The sequence below is a fragment of the Tiliqua scincoides genome, chromosome 10 (assembly GCF_035046505.1).
Source record: "Tiliqua scincoides isolate rTilSci1 chromosome 10, rTilSci1.hap2, whole genome shotgun sequence".
NCBI classification, from domain to species: Eukaryota; Metazoa; Chordata; class Lepidosauria; order Squamata; family Scincidae; genus Tiliqua; species Tiliqua scincoides.
The window spans coordinates 27698801-27716216 of NC_089830.1; the positions used below are offsets into that span (position 1 = coordinate 27698801).

General features: G+C 52.3%; 1 protein-coding gene across 1 annotated transcript in view; it reads left to right on the top strand.

The window, feature by feature from the left end:
* Positions 1-16320, top strand: part of NPAS1 (neuronal PAS domain protein 1) — a 42970-nt gene extending 26650 nt beyond the window's left edge. The window contains exons 5-11 of the mRNA XM_066638548.1: positions 3624-3798; positions 7201-7313; positions 7513-7709; positions 8284-8390; positions 9583-9730; positions 13814-13911; positions 14935-16320. Coding sequence (XP_066494645.1) covers positions 3624-3798; positions 7201-7313; positions 7513-7709; positions 8284-8390; positions 9583-9730; positions 13814-13911; positions 14935-16148 — 2052 coding nt within the window. The 3' untranslated portion in view covers positions 16149-16320. The remainder of the gene's footprint in view (positions 1-3623; positions 3799-7200; positions 7314-7512; positions 7710-8283; positions 8391-9582; positions 9731-13813; positions 13912-14934) is intronic.
* Positions 16321-17416: the final 1096 nt, after the last annotated feature.

Genomic DNA, 17416 nt, shown 5'->3' on the forward strand with positions numbered 1-17416 from the left:
AGCCTATCAGACCTCCCTGCCTTTCAGCTTTCCATTTCCCCTTAAGCAATTAGAGTGGGGCGAAGGAGAGGCGAGGGGTGCTGTGTTGTTGAGGAGGTGTCAGTTGCCTGGCACTGGGCCCAGGTGCGAGGGATGGGCTCTCTGGCTTCATCGCCTTGTCTCCCCTTTGGGGATGCTGCTGCTCCTCCAGAAACCCCCATTGCATTTTGCCCGTTTCCAAAGTAGAAGCATAGGGAGAAGGGATTGAGTGTGGTGGTTGGGACCAGCCGAAGGGCCCCCCCCCCCCGGTGCTTGAGGCAATGTGCTCAGTGCGGTCCTTTCATGCTTGGTGCTGTACCAGTCCCTCCTCTGCCCACTCCCTGGTTTGGAAAAGGGAAAGCAAGAATGGAACAGGAGAGAAAGTGTGGCGGGGAAGAGGGAGGTGAGCTTGAGCACCAATGCTCTAGTCTAGCCTGTCTACTCCACACTTCCTGGGAAGTGGAAGGAAGAGCAGTGAAAGCGAGTTGGCAGGTGGAGGTCTCAACTGGCCTCACAGATGGGCCAGACCTGGTGGGGTCCCCTGCCTCTGGACCTGGGAGGCGTGGCCTGATAATCCCAACTTCTGTTGGTCTGCTAAGCCACACTCTGGTCCTGGATTCAGAGTCGAGGCGTCCTTCCTGCCGAGCAGAATTCTCTGCTCTGATCTGTGGGAATTCCAAACCTGATGCAGAATTTGGGAGAGGTTTTCGAAGTCCCAGGTGGTGGGACTGTCAAACCTGGGAAGGGTCCGTAACCCAGGGAATGGAGCACTTGCTCTGCACACAGACTGGTCCAGGCTGAGGCCTTGTTGTTTTCAGTGGGAAGAGCCCCAAGTTGGGGAAGGGCCTCTCTGCCCCAGACAGCTGCTGCTACTCCATGGGGATGATGATCAACTGGACAGACCTGTGCTGGTTCACGCCTTCAGACTCCTGTCAGATGTCAGCAGGGCTAACCTGAAGGCGATTCAGTCAATTGGACTGAATTGGGCCCCATGTGGGGGGGGGGGGAGGCGTGCTGCAGCTGCCACCTTGCTCTTTAGCTGATACTGTCTTCCATGATGGAGCATGAACTACAGAGTGTGGTGAGTGGAACATTGCTGTGTGTGTGTGACCCACCTGTCCCTGGTTCTGAGTAGCTCCAAATGGACCACCTGAAAGCATTTGGTGGAGACACCATCACCTCACCGCTATATCTGGGTGGTGTGCTTTGCACGGGCTGCTGTCAGCCCCATGGTAGTTGTTGCAGTTCATCCCGGTAAGTGGGAGGGGGGAACGGGGGGGGATGGGGCCCTCGCAAAGATGTTCAGTGTCAGCCCCTGCAGCTCTTAAGGCCAGCTCTGAATGTCAGTGCAGAAGCAGCAACTGGGGTCAGGTCTCTGCTTTGGTCAATTTGTAAAGCCACACAGATTCAGGCTTGCCATTCACAAGTGACGCAAGGTGCATGTGTTTCAGGTTGGGTCACTGCACTGGAAGGATTGAAAGGAGGTGACTTTTGAGCCCAAATGCTTGTCCAAGTGAATTCCTGAGAACATGTGGATATACACAGCAGTGGCATAGCTGGAGGGGGGGGCGGAGCACTCAGGCTGGCAGTGAGGTGGGCAAGCGGCCCCTCCCTTCGGAGCCATTCCCGGCGGGGGGAGCAAAACGGAGCCCTATGGCCGGGAATGGCTCCGAAGGGAGGGGCTGCTTGCCCACCTCGCCGCCAGCCTGAGTGCTCCACCCCCCTCCAGCTACACCACCGATACAGAGCATCCCATTCCATTGCTCCGTGGAATAATTAAAAGGCCCTGCACAGATGACTGCTGTGCAGCCTGGCTGCTGGCCCCCTGTCTCACGGGGTGTGGCGGGGAGCTGGGAGGGGGGAAGGCTGCTCCTCTTTTCAAGCCGAGTGCTGATCCCCGAGGCCTTCCTGCGCAAACCGGCCACTTTCAACCTGTTCTCTGGCAAAGAGTCCAGACCTGGAGCGAACCCCAGGCAAGGAGGAGGCAGCCTTTGATATGGCATTAAATTCTGATGGAGAAGACCTTGCCGCGGGCCCTGGGAGGGAGGCGGGGAAGAGCGCAGGTGTGTGTTTGTGTGTGAGAGAGAGATGGGGGGATTTTTGCATCCTGTCTTGCATACCCCTTTGTTCATCCTAGGACTGAACTGGGACTGTGTGCATCCCTTAACACCTGTCTCCTTGGAGCCCCTTTGAACAGCAGCTCCGATGTGCCGGGGATGCCTCTCTGTCCCTTCATGCTCCTCTTTCTCTGCTTGCCTTTCCTCGTCTCAAGAGGGACTTTTTAAATTTAAAGAGGGACCTTGGCAGACTGGACCAGAGTGTCCTACCTAGCTTGGCAGTCTGATCCTGACTGGCCAGCCCCTGGGGGGCAGTCCATGCACGGCACAGCGCTGCTATGTGCCAGGCAGAATTCAGATGCAAGCCTGGCCTGGCCTGGCCTGGCCTGGCCTGGCCTGGCCCTCCTCTTGCCTCTCTGTTCTGGAGCAGTCTCTGGTCCTCATGCAGGAGAGCAGCACGTCCCACCTGCTCTCCCAAAGAGACCACCCTGAGCCCTGCTGGTTGGCTCACCTTGAACCCAAACCAGCTGCCCAGACACTGGAGGCAGAGCTGCCCTGGCGGTTTCTCCACAGGGAGATCTATCCTATCGGCCCCCCTTCCCCTCCCTTAGACAGGATTATTTTTTTCCTCACGTCTTTAGATTCTGCTGGTTGTTTTAATGAGGAAGGCCAATTTCTAGATGCGTTTTGTGTGTGTGTTTTATGAACTGCATCGCCGCCGTGATTGCTGAGCATTTTAGCCACCTTGGGCTTGCTTTGAAGGAGGGTGAGATCTGCATTCTCCGAACATCTTCCTTTCTTGCCTTCCTCCCCTCTTTCCATCAAATTGGACAGAGCTGGTGCATCTTTAATGAGGACCAGCTCCTTTAAATGCACCTGACCCTGCGTGAGGGGAAGCCAATACCTCGACATTATTATTTATCGATCTCTCCCCGTCCACCCTTCATTATGATGTGGCAAGCGTTAACCTGGAGCCTTTTGACCTTCAGTATTCAAATCCGGTGATGCAGCTCCCTGGCTGTCTGCATGCTAATGAGAGCTGGGCAGGGTGGTGCGGAGGTCACGGCAGCAGTGGGGGGGGGGGCTGTTCTGAGCCTTGTGGGTCTTGTTTTTCCTGGGGAGAAAGTGATGGGGGCTGGGGGGCAGTAGTGGGGTTCCTTGAAAGAGGAGCTGAATGCAGATGCCACCTCCCTTGGACAGGCCCTGGTGCAGTGAAGACACACCCAGAATGTCAAACCCAGAATGGGGAGAGACACAAAACCAAGGGGAAAATGGGGTCCCTCGTGAATTTCTTGCATTTATCAGTATCCTGCCTTTTGTCCAACACAGGCAGCTACCAGCATGCACTGCACAAACACAGTAGTTAAACGGCACCACCGTAGCAGGGCCACTGTAGCAAAACTCCACTTGGACTCTGGAAGAAATGGAGAGGACGCTTTCCACAGATTCTGTGTCCCCTATAAGGGATGGAGGGGACTGGAAGGGCAAGCTGGCTTGGACGCACCTGCTCCTCGTGTCTGATGTGAACAGGCGCTTGTTGTCTTCTAGGTGGAACTGACCGGGAGCAGCATCTTCGATTACGTCCACCCAGGCGACCACCCTGAAGTTGCAGAGCAGCTGGGCCTGAAGCTGCCCTTAGAGGCCACCTACCACAGCCTCCAGAAGACATCTGGCCTGGCCTCTGCCACCGCCTCTTCCGGGCTGTCTGAGACCCCTGGCTCGGGTATGAGAAGTTGGGCACACAGTGCTGCCTTTGGATCAAGTGAAACATGCTGTGTAGGAGGGATTGAGATTTTCTTTGCTAAAAAACACAGAGGAAGGGGGCAAACTGGGCCGAGGCCACGCAGCAGACTGCTAATGATTCCTGGCCCCTTGCCAGAAGTCTCAAGTGGAAGCCATGATGGTTGATCTCGCTAACGTGTCAGTGCAGACCAGCCTTTGTAGATAATTCAAATGGATTTCCATCCTTGCTTTCTCACGACTGCAGTATCCCCGAACAGGGCTTGAAGGTGGCAAGCCCCTCCCCCCCCACTTTTACCTTCACCCAGCAACTGACATTGCCTCTGGACCTGGTTGCTCCATCATGGCTGATGAGACCTCTTCACTACCACAAAAATTAATTCCCTTTCAAAACCACTTGAGCTGTGTGTCTTGTGGCAGTGAGTTCCAGAAATTAATTCTGCATTGTATGCATAAGAGTTCTGAATCTGCTGCCAATCCACTTCGCTGGATTTTGACTGAGAAAAGAAGCTCTGTCTCTTGTTTCCTCAAGGGGGGTGGGGAATGCAGCTTTTGGGCAGGTGGGTGTTGGCCAGCAACAGTGACGCCCTCTTCCTGCTTAGGCCCTCTCTGCAGGATTCTAGACTCCCATGCCAAAAACTCTTTGGAGTGGAACTGCACAGTTATGGGTAAGGTGTTGATAGGTGAATATCTTGGTGATGCCCTCTGTGTTATTGGAGCACTGCAGCCTCCCCACCACGACCTTTGAACTGCAGCCATTGATCAGCATTCCCTTTTCCAGAGAGGTGGAAAATGCACCTTATTTCATCCAAGCCCAGCAGACCCAATTAATTTTCAAAGCGGCATGTCTATCTGTCTGTCTGTCTCGAACCAATTTCTTCTTGATGGTGCAATACAGATCAGCAAGTGCAGGTGTGCAGAATGGAAACCAGGAGCCTGTCCACCCAGGCTCCAACTATTAGGCCACACTCCTTATCTCCAAACAAAGGATGAACTCTGGAATCCTGCAGCCCAGACCCTTCCAGAAAGGGCATGCCAAGGTCCGTTCCCTTTGGAGATTCCACTGACAGCTGGGAAGGTATGAAGCTGCCTCTAGCTGAAGCCCCTAGCCCTGATTGCCTGCACTGACTGGCAGAGGCTTGCCAGGGCCTCAGACCAAGACAGGTGCCTTTCCCAGCAAGGGCTCTGCAAGATCCTTCCAGCTGGAGCTGGAGTTTGGGTCTTTTTGCATGCAGAGCAGGTGCTCCATCTCTGCGCGGTGGGTGGTCCCCCCTCAATGCATTCTGAAGCTGTCATCTGTCAACTCAAACCTGGCCCAGGGTTGTTGACCCTGCCTGGCCAAGGCCTGGGGCAGAGAGAGGTTCCTTTCCCTGCCTCCTGGCCTGACATCCTTTCACCTGGAGATGCCTTTCTGCATGCAAAATATACGTTCAGCCACCATTGCGTGCCGTGGCCCCCGACATAAAAGGTTGGAGTGGATAAACAGCAGCCCTCCTTCCTCTGCCCTCTTTTTCTCTTCCACATTCCTCCTTTCTCCCCGGCATTTTCGGTCCCCACCCCTCTGCCTTTCTCTGCTTCTGCTACTTCTCCCATTTCCTCTCCTGCCCTTTCCCGATCATTCCACATGCGTCAGCTCCTCTGAATACCGAATACTCAGATGTGGCACCATCGCCCATGACAAGTCCTGGAATCGTCTGATAAAAGGGACGGCTAGATTGGAAACTAACCCTTCCTGCAACACGTTTGTTCACTTGTGGAACTCGGTGTCACATGATGTGGCAGTGGCCACTGGCTTCGATGGCTTTAAAGGGGGATCAGACACATTCACAGAAGAGGAGAGCTGTTGGTCGTGACGGTGAAACAACGTCCAGCCCGGAGACAGCAAAATGCTGAACCAGATGGACTCATTGTGGCAGCACTTTTGTGGAACTGCACATTGAACATGGTAGCTCAAAGCAGCCCACTGGCAGTGCTGCTGATCTGCCACAAAGGCCTTGCTCTGATGTACACGCACTTGGAAGCGAGCACCCTCGGGATGATGGGGATAGTGTGTGTATGGTGTGTCTCCAAGTTTTGCATAGGACCAGGCTGTTGGTCTCCCCCAGTTGGCCATTGCAGGCCCGGTTCTGCCCTCCTCCTGGATGCGCGACGGCCATGGCGGTGGAGGAATGAAAGGGAGTCTGGAGTCGCCCCCTGCACGTTTGATATCCACCTGCTCAGCTTTTATCTAGGGAGCTTGTGAAAGATTTATACCAAGCTAGAGAGTGAAAGAGAATATGAGAGAAGCATTCTGCCCTCCGTTTGCTGATAAGAACACAAGGTGAGCCCAGCCGGGTCCCATGGAGGGCCCTTCTGTGCCAGCAACCTTGGTCCTAACGGTGGCCAACCAAATGCTCCAGTGGCAAGTCCAGAAGAAGGGCCGGGGATATTCATCAGCCTCTGAATGTGGAGGGTTAAGCCATCAAAGCCAGTGCCCGTCGCCACACCTTGTGGCAATGAATTCCACAAAAGAACTTGCCTGCTGCGTGGAGAGTGCGTTCTTCTGCCTGTCCCCTGGGTATCCTGGAGCGCTGCTGGCTCCAAATGCATTTGCTTTTCCAAGTGGGGAAGGTGCTCTGATCCCCTGATCGTTCTGGTGGATCTTCTCTGTGCTGTTCCCACTCCTAGGAGGTCCTCCTGAGGATGGCGAACCAAAACCGAGGCACTGTATTGTGATCTGATGGCATCACATCCTAATGGGAAAGTGCTGGTGATGCTGCAGGCTTTGGGGTCCAGTGACCGGCCCTTTTGTGTCATGTTTCTTCAACTGGGCTTTTTTTTTAAAGAGGAGGCACTTCTGTACAAGGTGAAAGGCAGCAACCCAAGGCGGTCCCTTCCCTCTGAAGAACTGTGCCTCCAGGCCTCTGCTTCCCCTTGGTTACACCCAGTAGCATACTAAGGTCATTTGACACCCTGGGCCCATAAATTTTTGGCACTCCCCATGACAAAATTATTTTCAGTAACATCATGACATGAAATGAATAATAATAATGGTCAGAGAAGAAGTGCAGGCAGGGAACGTTTTTTAAAATTGAATTTTGTGTCTCACATTAAAACACACTAACTTTGTATATATTTATATTTGTAATTTATACATAACTTTTGAACTTTGTATATATCATACCAATAAACATGCTTCTCCTATGGGTGGCTACAGCCAGCCCAGCACTAGCCAAATCACAACGGCAGCCAGGCTTGCGCCTGGTGCTACCACCATCTTGGGTGGCCTCTCAGACACACTCCTGCAGCCTGGCATCGAAGGCCTGGCCACCCTCTTCGTATGCCACTGGTCCCACCCCTTTCTCAGGCATTCTGGTTATAACCCTGCTGCATATGTGTATCTTAGATCCTACCAGCTCCCATCCCGCCGAAGGCAGCGCCTTGGAACGCTCTTTCTTCATCCGCCTGAAGTCCACGCTGACGAAAAGAGGGCTGCACGTGAAGACATCTGGCTACAAGGTAGAGCAACTTGCCCTTTCATGCTGTGATCCCGGTTGGGCCCCCTTCTCCAAACCATTCATTTAAAAAAATGTAGCACAGGAGGGCAAGTTAGGGTCCTGTTGCCCTCCTCTTATATAGGGTTCCCCAAACCCTATATATTGCAAGGGCTCGCTCGCTCCACAGCTGACCTGTCTGTGTCCTTCCTTATCCCCTGCAGGTGATTCACGTGACGGGCCGCCTCCGCCCCCGGCTGCCCTCCTTCTCCCACACGCACTCGGCGCTGGGCCGCGCCATGGGGATGGTGGCCCTGGCCCACACCTTGCCTCCCTCCACGCTCAGCGAGGTCCGCATCGAGTGCCACATGTTCGTCTTCCGAGTCAATATGGATTTGCAGATCGTGTACTGTGAAAGCAGGTGGGTCGCAGGATTGTGTCCAGCCACTCACTGGCCAAGGGTGTGTGTGGGGAGGTATGTGCATTAAAGTGAATGGAGCTGCATGACTATAGATTGGGTAATCTGGGTTTGGGGATGGTTCTTGAATTTTTTCTCTCCTCCAGCCATCTCCTGCCTGGCCCATCTGTTTCTACCCTGCATTTACTTTATCTGGCTTCTTGTTGGGGGCAGGAGGGGAGAGGTTCAAGTTCTAGAAAAACTGTGCATTGGCAGGGAGGGGCTATAGCTCAGGATTTACCTGCAGGAGGTCCCAGGTTCAGTCCCTGGCAGTGTCTCCAGGTATGCTGGGAAAATCCTTTGCCTGAGACCCCAGGAGAGTTGCTGCCAGTCAGTGACAGTAGCAAGGTGGAGAGGTCAGGTTAGACTCCAGCACAAGAGGCAGCCTCATCCATTCGTCCTTGAAGGGTTTGGTGGACTGGTTGCATCTCAGTGGTTCACACAGAGTTTCTCCATGGTCTCAAGGGCATTCACACTGACCTGCAGATTAAAAAAAGTCCTGCTACCCTCCCCTCCTTGTTTTTTTTTTTTTTTTCAGGATCAGTGATTACATGGACTTGTGCCCCTCAGAGCTTGTTGGCAAAAACTGTTACCGGTTCATTCATGGCGAAGATGTGGAGGGGATCCGGCAAAGCCACTTGGACTGTACGTTGGCCTCTAACCATGAACAGAAATCATTGGTATTTGATAGCCAATTAAAAATATCTGGAGTACCTTGCAGGGTTAGGCCAGAAGTCCACATAGTTCAGCATACGGTTTCCAACCAAAAGTGACTCTAAGAAGCTCACAAACAGAAGCCCCTTCTTGTCTCCAGTATTTTGCCTGCCCACCCTGAGTAGAAAGACGCACATGCACAGGTCCTTTGTGCGTTTAATGAACAATAGGCTTAGCTTTTTTCTCTGAGACTAGCTTTTCATGCGGAAGGGAAGCATTTAGACTCATACTTTGGGTTTTGTTAGAACCTCTGTGTCCTGCAAACAGAGCAAGGTGCAAGAGAGTGGCCATGGGGCATATACAGTAACAAAATTAAGGGCCAGGGCACTTCTGAGTACATGCTCAGCCCAAGAATATGTCTTCACTGCTGGCCCTGAACTTTCCGTTCTTTTACATGAAAATCCACTCCTGGTTTTACACATCCTCCCCCCCCCTTTTGTGTTTCAGCAAACTGACTTGTAGGGCAGGCGAAGCATTTTTTTTGGCTACTCTTAGACTAAAGATACCCCTTGCAAGTCACTGGAAGAGATCTATTGGTGGATGCTGATTTCCAGGGCCCTAAGGTACTCCTGGAACCACTGCTGAAACTGCCACTGGCCATTCAGGTGGCAGCAGTTAGATTACCAACAGGGGCCATGCAAAGCGAGCACATCCACATGCTGGTTTCCCCTCCGTTTCCAGTTCAAGGTGCCAGTTGCTACTGTGGCAGCCTTAGATGGTTTGGGCCCTCCGTGCCTTACAGTCCCCCTCCTGCTCTACCACTACCACCCCAGGTCTGTTCAGGGCTTCATGGAGGCTCTGCTGCAAGTGTCCTCGCAATTGTGATTCAGCAGATCAGTGTGCAGGACAGAGACTTCTCTGTGACGGCCTCTGGATGTGGTCTTCCTGTCAGTGGGTTTGTGATGCTTCTCCTTCCTTTCCTTTTTAAAAAGGCACTTAAACACCCTGGTTTCCCCAAGCCTGGGGAGGGGGGGCGCTATGTCTGAGGATGAAGTTTTGAGTGGTTTTTCTGCTTTTATACTTCCACTGTTAGCAGAATAGTGACTTTTCTATACTGGGGTGAGATTCTGCGGCCTCCTTTTCTAACCACCTGCTGTCCTTCCTCTTCCTCCTCCCCTCTTAGTGTTAAACAAAGGCCAGGTAGTGACGCGATACTACCGCTGGCTGCAGAAGAATGGGGGCTTTGTGTGGATCCAGTCCTGTGCCACCATCTCAGTCAACGTCAAGAATCCGAGTGAGAAGAACATGATCTGGGTGAATTACATCCTCAGGTGAAATGTCTTGTCCCATATCTGCCAGTACAGACCCAGTTGCCTGCCCTAAACTGGCTGTGTAACTTTCTACCCTGCAGTGGGCTGTTCCTGTGTGAGTGATTAACCACTTTAGAACAATATCTTTGGATCTGAACTCTTTGCTTTCCCATCTTGGGAGCAGCGGTAAGGTGGAGGAGGGAGGAGAAACCTCCCCAAATGTAGAAATCTAGGTGTTGCCTCCTTGAGATGTTGTCTCTAGGGCATCAGAGATTATTTCATATTGGCAGCATGTTCATTTCCACTATCCAGGATTTTAAATGTTGCAGGGAAGGGGCAGATATAGAGACTGTGGGGAACAGCACAGAAAAGTGACCTGAGCTTTATATGATCAGGTCAACTGCATAATGCAGGGTTGTGGCAAACACTGCAGGTCAGAAAATCATGATTTTGAAATATACATACTGTATATGTGCTGTATAGGAGGTGGTTTAAAGTCATCTTAAACACAGAAACCTAGCAGACCAGGGAGGCTTCGTGTCCCTGGCTTACTAGTCTTGTGAATTCAGGGTGTTGCTTCCTTTAGAAAAATTTGGAAGGGTTGGATGAGGCAGTCTTGACTTCCAACAGCCTTCCATACCCCATGATCATCCTGATGGGGTGGCTCTGCTCCTAAGTCCAGTCTGCTTCTCAAATAAGCCCCCCAGTCCTCCCCACCCCACCCGCAATGTTTAAAATCTACTTGAGAACTACACATCTGCCTCTTTTTTTCCTTCCCACTCTTCTGACCAGATAAAAGGAATCTATGAATGGCTCCTGCAGATGGCTATTAATGACTACTTTCCACCCTCTTCCCTCTGATAAAGCAAAAGGAGCGCATTATCATGCTAATCCTGTAAGCAATTGCCCATACTAATGTATGATTTGTCAGGGTGATTAGTATTTTAGTTAATTAGTGCTGTAATTAGAGGCTAATTAACTTTCTTGCAGCCTTCCTGCAATGGAAACTTGCTAGCTTTCCCCTCCCTTCTGTTTTCCCCCACCTTCTCTGCTCCACTCTGGAAAGTGGGATGGACTGGGATTGTCCCTTGGCCTGCGGAGGTCCATGGGGGCAGGACTGAAGTGGGCAGGGGTAAGCGAGGAGTTAGATCCAGCCTCCAAGGATCTGTGCTGAAGCAAGGGCAGCAAGGAGGCTCCGGGTGCACACAGCCCATTTCAAATGGGTGGAGCACTTATGGTGTTGAAGCCATCCTTGCAACAGCTGAGGCCCACATGATCTGTGAGAACAGCCAGAGAGTGGAGCCGGAGAGTGGAACCCTTGAGGCCAGCTAGTGAATTGGGCCCCCAAACAATGAAGCATTTTTATGAACCACAAATAAAGATTAATTTGGGTTCTGTCACCTTCTCCAGCATTGACCTCTTGAGCCTCAAAGTGTCCAGTTGTGGCAAATCCCGCTCCCCCTGGCTGGACACAAAAGCTCCAGGGGGGGCATTCTGCACGGGGAAATGTGGCGGTTGGGGAGGAATCGGCACCCCCGGCTTGCACACCTCTGAGTTTGGTTTGGGGTTTGGAGAGACCAGGGTCTGGAACTCGCTGTGTAACAGTGGGCCAGCAGCTCTGTCTTAACCTGGCCTCCTTCACAGGGACACTGTGAGGATAAATGGGGGTCAGCTCATCCACATATGCTCCTCGAGCTCCCTCAGGGAGGAGCCAGATCAGAAAGTAAGGAATTCAAAAGGTCAACTTAAATCACTTCCTCCACCACCTCCAGTTTTGCTGTGGCTCAAGCAGGCCCCCAGCCGTCATGTGGCATGTCAGTCTTCAGACCCAACCCGTGCTGCATTCTTACTTCATGCATCCCTGGCACTTGGAGGGGTTCTGGGGCTGAGCCCTGGCTCCAGGTCTCCCATGCGCCTGTGCTCTCCCACATAGCTTTGGCACTCCCGGAGTTATGGGGGAGGAAGGAGGGGGTGGGGGGTGGGGAGTCCAACTTGAACAAGTTCCAACTCTGCCTGTCTGACTAACAATAAAACCCCCCAACCCGGCTTTTTTTGGGTTGAGCAAGGGAGAGTTTGTGATTTCAATCTGTCCTTGTTTGTTCTTGGACAATGAAGTGCCAATGGCCCTCCAAGGCGCTGTTCCGCTGATTCTAGCCTGCAGGTGGCTGGCTGGATGTGTGGGCTTGCATTCCAGTGAGCTGTCTTCAGCCTGCTCCCTGATTCACCAGGGTATAGGGAGGGGTGGGCTAAAAAGCTGCAGTGGTTATTTTAATTCTTGGCCTCTCAGCACTACCATCTTCCTCATCAGGGCTCACTGCTTTCTCTGGGAACGGCTGGAGACATTTTGTGCACACCCACCCTTACCTCGCAGAAATGGCGGCAGCCTCCTCTGTAGCACCTCGGAGGGCACTGGGCTGCAACCGCTGGACTGTGCCTCTTGGTTAGGGACTGCTTTGTGATAGCGGGTGCAGGGTCAAAATAGCAGAAGAAAAATGGGCATGGAGTGTTGCACCCTAGTACACCATCTGTGTCCTGAATGCAGTGGCACTGCCGTCTTCCTTGCCTGCCAAGAGGTGAGCAGGTCAGACAGACGTGTCTTGGCATAAGAACGTAAGAACAGCCCCACTGGATCAGGCCACAGGCCCATCTAGTCCAGCTTCCTGTATCTCACAGCGGCCCACCAAATGCCCCAGGGAGCACACCAGACAACAAGAAGACCTGCAAGGCTTCCTGGGAATTGTAGTTTAAGAACATAAGAACAGCCCCACTGGATCAGGCCATAGGCCCATCTAGTCCAGCTTCCTGTATCACACAGCAGCCCACCAAATGCCCCAGGGAGCACACCAGATAACAAGAAGACCTGCAAGGCCTCCTGGGAATTGTAGTTAAGAACATAAGAACAGCCCCACTGGATCAGGCCATGGGCCCATCTAGTCCAGCTTCCTGTATCTCACAGCGGCCCACCAAATGCCCCAGGGAGCACACCAGATAACAAGAGACCTCGTCCTGGTGCTCTTCCTTGCATCTGACATAACCCATTTCTAAAATCAGGAGGCTGCACATACACATCATGGCTTGTAACCCATGATGGACTTTTCCTCCAGAAACTTGTCCAATCCCCTTTTAAAGGCATCCAGGCCAGATGCCGTCACCACATCCTGTGGCAAGGAGTTCCACAGACCAACCACACGCTGAGTAAAGAAATATTTTCTTTTGTCTGTCCTAACTCTCCCAACACTCAATTTGAGTGGATGTCCCCTGGTTCTGGTGTTATGTGAGGGTGTAAAGAGCATCTCCCTATCCACTCTGTCCATCCCCTGCATAATTTTGTATGTCTCAATCATGTCCCCCCTCAGGCGCCTCTTTTCTAGGCTGAAGCCTTCCCTCATAAGAAAGGCTCATAAAAAGGCAGACGGTTGCAAATTCTGGGCGCCCCCCCAAAAGGTTTCTGTTGTCCATGTCCACCCACTGCATATGTCATGTGAGAAGAGCCTCGAAAGTAGATTGTGGTGCTCATGCAATCACTATGTGTGGGAAGAGGGGGCGGCTCTTCAGGTCTTTTGGTCTTGAGTTGTTTTGGGGTCCAGAGGGCAAGATGAGGAACTTGAACTGTGCCCAGAAAAAGGAGACGGCAATGAACTGGCATTATACAATTCCAACCAGCCACATTTTGCACCAGGTGAACTTTCTGAACCATCTGCAAGAGCCTCCAAGAAAGAGCACAGCTGGTGCACTAGCCAAAGGTGGCAATTGGCACTGCCACCTGATCCAGATCTGGAAGCACCCCCACTCTGTGAGCAGCAGTTGTTAGGGAGAGCATAACAGTCCATAACAGGTAGCACGCCTGCTTCTAGATCACCACTCCCTCTGCTGATCCTTAGACAATTGGGGAGAATGTGGAAAAATCAGCCTTGCTTCCTGGTTCGTGCACTTTGCTTTCTTTCCAGGAACATTTAAAACCTCCACATCTTGCAATATGAATCTAGGGAAGGAGCCACTCACAGGCAAAAGTGATGGTGCCTCTGCTGGCTTGGGGGTGACTTGATGTTTAATTAATATTCTCCTTTCCTTCTGTTCTCTCTCTGTATTTGGAATCTTTTCCAGCAAGCCTGAGTATAAGAACACGGCACTGGACATCTTTCAACTGCCTGGGATCCCTGCACGACAGACGGATGCCACTGATGTTGGCCCAGATTTCAAAGGTGAATAAACCGAAACCCCAGGTTGGTGAGGGGGTGGCTGGCCCAGCAGACAGGCCTACTCCCTTCCTGTCACTAGCAGAGGAGACCAGAGAAATTCTGGGAAAGGGGGCTGGGGTGGTGTTGGAAGTGGTGATCACCAATTGAGCAGATGCTGTGGCACCCTGACCTACTCTGTGTGGGCACATGACCTGGCACATAAGTTATGGTTCTTACAGAGTCTGTTTCCCTAGAAGCCTTCTAGCCAGCCACAGTATCTTACCTCTCATTCTTCACCTGTTTTCTGTGTGTTTTTAAACAAACCTGGTATTAAATTTACTTAAAATTAAGCCAGTTTGATAAGACTAGAAAAACAGGGCTTTTTTATTATATCTAAATGTTTTACATGGTTTATGTGAGTCTTAATTTTTTTCCTTTGGAAGGGATGAGTTACTTCTCTTTCTGCAGGGAGTGGTGGTATTTTTGTTTGCTTGTTCGACATGATAAATAGTCAAAACCCCACACCCTTGTTAAAAAACATGGCTTGCTATGCTTAATAAATAGGTTATTTTCATTTTCAACTGGAAAGGCAGGGAAAAAAATTCTTAAATAAAGAGAATAGATGTATATTTTAAGATGGTGATTCGCCTGCCATCATCTAACCCCGAATTCTGCTACTGGCAACAAACTTTTTTGAGTTCCACGTTTCCCAGGCTCTGCCTTGGTCCCTCGGGAGAGGATATGATGTTGTCTCAACTCTCTTTAAAGTGAAAAGTCTGCCAGGCTGACTTTGAGTCCTTGCTGAGCCCAAATCCAGTTAAATTCATCTGTTTGTCAGCTTTCCCGTGTCACTTTGCCCTCCGTACAGATTATTAGCTACGCTGCTGGTAGGAAGTGGCTGTGAAATGAGATCTAAAATCTCCCTCTAGGTTTCCTGTGAATAAATATTTCACTTAACAAAATAAATCTGTTCCTCTCCTGGCCATGCGAAGACGCTTAACTGCCACTGTCTTGCCAGACTGAAATTCCCCCCCCCTCTTTTTCCAGAGAGCAGCCTTGTGCCTGAGGGCAGCCAAGGCAAACGCACTTCTCCCGCCAAACCCGAGTCCGGTGAGGCCTACCCCAGGAGCGCATCAGAGGCTGGAGTCCGTTGCCGTGTAGTGGAGACAGATTCTAGTGGCCCTGAAACGAGCTACCGAGATGAGGAGGCATCGGAGGAGGCTGGCGGGAGTGATGTGGAAGGGCCTCCAAGCAAGCGGATCAAGCTGGAGTTCCAGCCGGACAGCCCGCCGCGCAAGGTGAAAGAGGCCTCGCTCACCAGCTCTGAGGAGTCGGACAGTGACAGCGACCCGGAGCTGGGCCTCCTCCCTCAGCAAAGGGCACCCCTCGTTAGAAAAGTGAACGGTTGCAAGGCTGGCCGGCGGAAGAGTGTGGGGTCTGGCTGCTCCTGCACGTCGGAGTTTGCCTCCGTCATCCAGACCCAAAAGAGCTCCACCCTGAAGGCCAACGCAGCACTTAGTATTAAATCGGAGCAGGTCCCGAGTGCCAAAGGGGCCCCCTGGACCTGCCCCACTGCCCACAAGGGGGCCCCGTACACTGTGAACAAAGCACTTAGCCTAGAGAAACCCACTGTGAGGCCAGCCTCTTCCCATTTGTATGTCTCTATCCCGGACTCGGTGCTCACCCCGCCAGAGATGGACAGTGCAGCTGCAAAAGGGCCTTTTGGCGCCTCTCCCCGGGCCATCCCAGCAGCGTCCTCCTCGGCAGACACCCTCTCACCCCCGCTCTCGGGTTCCCCCTGTGAGGAGAGGGCCACGTCAACCCCCTTTACCCCCCTGGTTTACCCTGCAGAGATGGAGGTGCTGCAGCGGTTCCACGCTGGCAACGTGGTCCTGCCACTGATGCACCAGCTTGGCAGCCCCCACGCTAGCACGACGGGCTCCCAGGGCCTCTACACCACCAGCACAATTCGGTACGCCCCTGCCGACGTGACACTAGCCATGCAGAGCAACATGCTGCCGCCCTCCCACCCCATCAACCTCATGGACATCAGCAGCGCAGAGGCCAAGACATCCCGGGAACTGATGTATCACCATCTGCAACGGCTGAACATGGTGGCGCCGTTTGGGAACTCGGCTGGCTTGGCCCAGCTCTCGGGGGGAGCCTTTGCAGCTGCGGACTCCTTGTTCTCCACACTGCCCTTCTCGGTAGCTGGCAGTGGTATCCACGGCACGTCGGCTTTGGAACGTAAGGAGGACTGAGCCCAGGGAGCGGCGCTTGACCTGACCTCATCAGGGTCTCCTTTTACCCACAAACCCGTGGCCATTCTCTGCTCTGGATAGAGCTGTCAGTAAAGTGTCCCTTGCAGCCTCTTGTAGAGCAGGTCGGTACCATGTCTGCTCTCTCACCAATGGGGAAGTAACCCCTTGATTCTGGAGCAAATCCTTGTGAATTCACAGCACCTCTTTCTCTAAGGCTTGGTCCAAACCAGTGGAGAGACCATCTTCTTACTCTGTGTGCTGCTTCTGTTCCTGGCTTTTCAGGTCTCCAGCCACTGACATGCTGCTATTTTAAGCTGCTTGGAGCCAAGAGGGAGTCCAGAGGTTAGCCCAGTGGAAACAGAAAGTGAAATCTACAGCCTTTCTGGGAAAGGTGAAAGGCCTCCTGTTCCCTCTCGTCTGCCGCCTTGCTGCTGTGGACTGATTTCCTCCACCGTTTTGCTGGGGCTCTGGAGTAGTGGTTGGGAGGGGGAGGCTGCAAGGGTTTGACCGTTGCTGCAATCTCCTGCCTGAGGCAAATGTCTCCCATGTACACTTGCAAAAGGAAAGCAGGGCGCTGTTGTCCCCACTTCCTCTCCTCACCAATAGCTACATCAGTGTGTCACATTTGCTGCTAACTTTTGCTCCTGTTTTATCCTGTCTGTACTATACTGCCCCCTTTCAAAGGGCTGCTTCACACTCATCTTCACCACTGGCTGAATGCACTTTTGGGTGACCCTCCTTTGGAATGGAGCCATCATTGCTCAGATAAATATCCATGTCCCTTCAAGCATAGTGCACAGGAGGGTCCGTTCACATTGGGAGAATAAGAGTGTCAATGTGCATGTGTGCCTTCCTGGCACTCTTTTCTCTACTAATGTTCCCCCCCTTCCGTGAGCAGTGGAGTAATAGGTTGTCTCTCTGTGCTCAGCTTGGAGAGAGGTTATTAAAACCTCTTGCCTGAATGGCAGAGGGTTAGAAAACTGGAGTGTCACGAAGGGCCAGTGCAATTTCCCAACAGTAAAAGATCTCTTGAAAGGGTGACGTTGCAGCACAAAGAAAAATGCAACAAATTCTAAAGTACCAGGTCTGAGAGCAGTGGGAGTGAGCTGTCCGCACCTCTACTTACCAGCTTAGACCTCTCCTCCGTTAGTTTGTCTTACCAGTGCCTATCAACTTGGATAACAAAATGGAACCTCCATCTTCAGAGGCAGTCTACCTCCAAGGAACAGATGCTGAGGAAGGTGAGGGGTAGCTCTGCAAAATCAAGG